Here is a 6072-nt window from a genome sequence, read left to right as displayed (position 1 = left end):
ATTGAAAAATTCAGGTCAAAGATTTTATTTTGTGAGTTTATTGCACTTTTAGACGTGAGGTATTAAAATTGTTTATTTTATTTCCAAACTTTAGACGTCTTTATATAGTAGAATACGAGATTTATCGACTAAATATATACGCATATTTACGTAATTAAGCTTACATTGCGTGTAAATTAATGATTCGTTCAAGCTAAAAATTTTACTGATAGATTCGTTAAACAATTGGCTCATAAATGTTTTGGATCTATAAAATTTATCACGCAATTATCAACTCTTAAATGAGCTTTCATCACAATTAAAATTGAATAATTAATCACACTAAACAGAACAAAAGAGCGAACTCATAAAATTCTTTTATTATTCGTGGAGATGTGACGTATTTTAAATTTGACCCGGGAACGAAAACTACCTTTTGAACACATGCTAAAAGTCGGTCACTCCCTCTAGCGAGAGACACGTCGACTGACGTCACAGGTATGGAAGGTTTGCACGTGTTCTTTAACCCGTCACTTCATGAGGCCCAGAATGGAGGCATCTGCACCCAGACCCGAATGTCCTATTAATCACATTGCTTGTATAGTATGGGGGAAACAAAGAGGAATACGTGTACATTTGTTGGTAAGTAAGTTCTCTATATACTAAAACAAATTAATTTTTATATAAATATTATTGTAAATTTATTACGTCATACATAGCAGGAAAATACTGTATATAAAATTAATTAATTTCGTTTACGGTGTATATAAAAAAAAATTCCATTTAAAAAAGAAGGAGGGAAGTTGTTATTAAATTTTAAATTTTAATTTAATTTAATTAATAATGAATTTATAAATACCGAAATTCCGTTTTTGACAAGCAAAAAAGCTATTTCTGGAATTGCACTCGACTATTTTCTAAGCTCGACAGAGTGGAAAATCAAAGAAATTTCCCTCCTCGATCGATCGATTTGATCGAAATTTAAATAACTGCTTCCATGTTTGAGAAAATAAATATTTTTTTTTTTTTTTTAGAAAACTATTTACGGAAATTAGAATTGGAAATCTTACATTTTTCTATCTTATTTAAAAATTAAAAAAATTAATTCAAATTAAATAAAAATAGTAATCGATTTATCTATAAGAAAATCTCCGATTCTTATCTTTCATCGCTTGAAATCTCTTAAGTTAAAGCTAAAATAGTTAATACACAGTCGAACCTGTGAAGAACGGACACTGATGGAAACATAAATGAAATGCAGGTTATTTTGTAAGCATTTTTTTTTTTAAATGGCGCGTTATAACTTCATAGGGGCCAGGCAAATTTAAATGAGGGATCCAATGTACTGTAGTGTTGCCTTCTTTTAGGGAAATATTTTGGGGCCACCCTGTTGGTGGGGTCCCAGGTATTGCCCTTTTTTCTATAGAATAACGCGCCACTGCGTTTTTTTTGGTACGATGATGTTTGACCAAAAGAAAAATGGCCGCCGTTTAGAAGTGGGCGTTATTGGAGATTCGANTGTGACGTATTTTAAATTTGACCCGGGAACGAAAACTACCTTTTGAACACATGCTAAAAGTCGGTCACTCCCTCTAGCGAGAGACACGTCGACTGACGTCACAGGTATGGAAGGTTTGCACGTGTTCTTTAACCCGTCACTTCATGAGGCCCAGAATGGAGGCATCTGCACCCAGACCCGAATGTCCTATTAATCACATTGCTTGTATAGTATGGGGGAAACAAAGAGGAATACGTGTACATTTGTTGGTAAGTAAGTTCTCTATATACTAAAATAAATTAATTTTTATATAAATATTATTGTAAATTTATTACGTCATACATAGCAGGAAAATACTGTATATAAAATTAATTAATTTCGTTTACGGTGTATATAAAAAAAAATTCCATTTAAAAAAGAAGGAGGGAAGTTGTTATTAAATTTTAAATTTTAATTTAATTTAATTAATAATGAATTTATAAATACCGAAATTCCGTTTTTGACAAGCAAAAAAGCTATTTCTGGAATTGCACTCGACTATTTTCTAAGCTCAACAGAGTGGAAAATCAAAGAAATTTCCCTCCTCGATCGATCGATTTGATCGAAATTTAAATAACTGCTTCCATGTTTGAGAAAATAAATATTTTTTTTTTTTTTAGAAAACTATTTACGGAAATTAGAATTGGAAATCTTACATTTTTCTATCTTATTTAAAAATTAAAAAAATTAATTCAAATTAAATAAAAATAGTAATCGATTTATCTATAAGAAAATCTCCGATTCTTATCTTTCATCGCTTGAAATCTCTTAAGTTAAAGCTAAAATAGTTAATACACAGTCGAACCTGTGAAGAACGGACACTGATGGAAACATAAATGAAATGCAGGTTATTTTGTAAGCATTTTTTTTTTAAATGGCGCGTTATAACTTCATAGGGGCCAGGCAAATTTAAATGAGGGATCCAATGTACTGTAGTGTTGCCTTCTTTTAGGGAAATATTTTGGGGCCACCCTGTTGGTGGGGTCCCAGGTATTGCCCTTTTTTCTATAGAATAACGCGCCACTGCGTTTTTTTTGGTACGATGATGTTTGACCAAAAGAAAAATGGCCGCCGTTTAGAAGTGGGCGTTATTGGAGATTCGAACTGTATTTACATTTTAAAATTATAGATATTTTAGTATTCAAATTTAAAACTTTGCACGAATTTCTAATTTAATTCATGTATTAAAGATTAAAATTTTAAATAAGATTACGAATCAATATTTATTATAATTTTATTATAAAATGTTTACTTAAAATTTCAATATAATGAATTTTAAAACTAAAATTTTTAAATAAATAATATATTTATAATTAAAAATCATTTATTAGAATGAAAATAAAATACTAAAAATAATTTTATAGGTTTACATATTAAAATTTTACCTGTTCATATTGAGTTTAGTATTATTGGATATAGGTAATTTGACGGTATAAAAATTATTAATACTTAAATAAATATACAGTAAAACCTGTGTAAGCCGGACTCGGATAGTACAAAATACTTTTTCCGATTTGAATAGAGATTTTAAATACAGAAATTCGCTAAATTTCGAAGAATTTTGCCGTTTAGGCAGGTTTCCGTTTTGCTAAGGTTCCGTATTGAACAGGTTTTACTGTATATAGTAAATTTTTAAAGTATTTATAGTGTTAACGAGATATTCATAAACTTAAAATTTCAATTTACCTTGTTACTCAGCTGTGAGTAAATAAGGAAATGACCTTCTTTGAGAAATGATTACAGAGGCAACTCTCGTTTAATGTCTTAACCTTCACCCCGCTTTGACCTTAGTCATTTCCTCTTTCTCGTTTGGAAGATGGAAAATGGCCTGTGCAAATTTCATACTCAAACACTTGACGTCATAGGTTAACGTGTCTTGTTTGAACTTTTGTAAGTTTTACAAGGAATTTTCTAAATTATGAGAGGTTCCGGAGTTATAACTTTTAATTATACTATGAAAAAATGTTCTAATTTTTATCAAAATGTCATAATTTCTGATTTAAACAAGCTAAATAACTATATTTAAAACATTCTAGTGTTTACAGACAATAGAAAACATTAAAAATTATGAAGTTAGACCGTCATTACACGTGTTTATATCGATGTTTACAAGTATATCAGTGTATATTTTAGCTCAGAAAACCTGTGAACAACGGCTACTGATGGAAACATAAGAATGGCCGCCGTTTAGAAGTTCGATTGTATTTAGAGTGCCAGAAGTTTATGTTATAGAATTTCCTATTTTAAAATCTATAGAGGTTCTGAGAGAGGTAAGATGAGATCTGAGATCCACCCTCTCCGAAAAATCATAAATATTTTAAATTAAATCAATAAAACAAATAAAACACATTTTTTTCATTACTTATCAATAGAAATTTTATTTTCATATCACATTTTTTTTATATAAAAGATTAAATTTTGGCATTCTTCTATGTCTAAAGACAAAGTCAAACGATCCTGCTGACGTCTCTCTGCAATTCTTCTGTTAATATTTATCAATTATTCTCATTCGTACTCACTTTTATACGTAAGAAACCGCTATTAATTTTAAAAATATTTCAAATTAAAACGATAAATGATCATTATTAATATAATAACTGATTTTATCGAATGTTAACTGATGTTTTTGGATGTTTAGCCAGCTTCTGTATTGAAGAAATTGTTAAATGTTATGCATTCAATGCCATAGTATTATACAGTTGAACCTTTGAACAACGGCCACTGACGTGGATAAAAAAAAAATGGCCGTCTTTTGGAGGTTATTTTGCGTGCATTTCAAAAAGAAATGTTCCCGAAAAGATGGCCGTTGTTGAGAGGTGCCCGTTATTAGGAGTTCGACTGTATTAAATACCTTTTAGAAACAAAAATGAATCTAGATAATTTCTTTTGGCCATTTATTATATTGTTGAGAATGCCATTGAACGAATAAGGAATGAATAAAACCAGTTTTATAGGTTAAAAATAACGTAGAATAATAATAAGATTTTTATCTCCAGTGCGTTACTCGCGCATCATGACCACGATTTACTTGTTCTCATTGATAGAAAGTATTGAATTATGTTATGAAAGTTACTCCTTTACGGAAAAAAAGAAACACAATCTTTGGCTACTAATACCAAATGCGTTTGAATATGATAAATAATCACCTATTTTCATGAAACTATTAAATAAAACTACCGACATATCAACGTAATTTCTCATAAACATGAGAATTCTAGAATTGCAACACGAAAACATTTCACCGTTACGCAATCTTGATGACTTGTTAGTGATTAAATTCCAGAAGAGCAGGCAAGCGATTGATCAACATGGCCTCTCCTAACTCACCTAAAACTCGGTTTAATAGAGCCATTTAAATTCTATCATTTGTGCCAACTATCTGAAAAATTGAGGCACTGAAAAAGTATTTTCAAAAGGAATGTAAATGTATTATATTAATTTTAAACGTTCTACAATCGTTGAAGACACGAGTTGTTGGATTTATGGTTGCAGAAGATGAATTGAAATTTGAATATTTTCTGCAATAATCTATGATTCTAGAATATTATTGTGTATCGTATATTAAGATAGAGTAATTTGTATGTGTTTTTTCTTTTTTTTATAAAACAACGGAGGGTCAGAGAGGGGCATTTTCCCTCGGGTGCCAAATGAAAAAGAGCTCTATGAACTTTCCTACCAGACATAAACATGTTGTGTAATAAGATTTAGAATCAGTTTCGGGGTTTTGTATGACGTCTTTATGCGATATAAGAATAATAAATTGAATAAAATAAAATAATTCAAAGTGTAATAAAACATTTAGATTTAATACTGATTTGTGAGTTGAAAGCACTTTTTTTCACTTGTATAAACTATTAAATCTGATTATTAATTACTAATAAAATATTTAAAATTAGAAGACACTAAAAATTTCTAATTACTAATATTTATTAGTGATTTTTTCACCCCTGTTTTACTATTTCTATAAGTTATATCGTTAAATATTTCTTTGATGTCGATAGACTATTATTTAAAATCCCTACATGAGAAGGATTTTAGAAATTTTATACAGTTCTAAATATATTGGATTAAAGTATCTAGAGTTTTACGCATTTTTCAGAGGAAGAAACACAGTGAAAAGTCAAATGAACTATCCTATGTTATCTCGTGTTAGTCTAGTGTGAAAAGGATAGGATTGATGGAATAAGGCAGCACAACACATTGGAGATCTGCCAAAGGAGGGACATCCCTCTTGGCACATCTCCCTTGAGAAGACTTTCTTCGAAAGAAACTGGGCCCTGTTTAGGTGTTAGACACGTGAAGAAAACTCGAAAAACTCGCGTAGTCAGCCCTAAGGTGAGGCTCGAACCTTCGACTTGTGTTTAGTGGTTTTATGCATTCGAGTGGTGTAAAAGGACGTAATATTTTTGTGAAGACCATAAAATATTTCGTGTCAGTCTTCTAATTACGAATACTTTTCCCCCCTAAAAAATTAAAAACTAGAAATATCTGTTTGTATTAGTTTTAAATTGTTAAAAATGTTAATTTACTTAAAATGGTCGGTTGTTTCCCACTTT

General features: G+C 30.1%; 1 protein-coding gene across 1 annotated transcript in view; it reads left to right on the top strand.

Moving 5' to 3' along the window:
• Positions 1-1643: 1643 nt before the first annotated feature.
• Positions 1644-6072, top strand: part of LOC111642364 — a 57678-nt gene continuing 53249 nt past the window's right edge. Inside the window, exon 1 of the mRNA XM_023388700.1 lies at positions 1644-1746. Within this exon, the coding sequence (XP_023244468.1) occupies positions 1654-1746 (93 nt within the window). The 5' untranslated portion in view covers positions 1644-1653. The remainder of the gene's footprint in view (positions 1747-6072) is intronic.

This window comes from Centruroides sculpturatus, unplaced genomic scaffold, assembly GCF_000671375.1.
Source record: "Centruroides sculpturatus isolate CEXI.00-Female unplaced genomic scaffold, Cexi_2.0 scaffold1652, whole genome shotgun sequence".
Taxonomy (NCBI): Eukaryota; Metazoa; Arthropoda; class Arachnida; order Scorpiones; family Buthidae; genus Centruroides; species Centruroides sculpturatus.
Note: the sequence above shows the minus strand (reverse complement) of the source record. Positions and strands in the feature narration are given on the sequence as shown.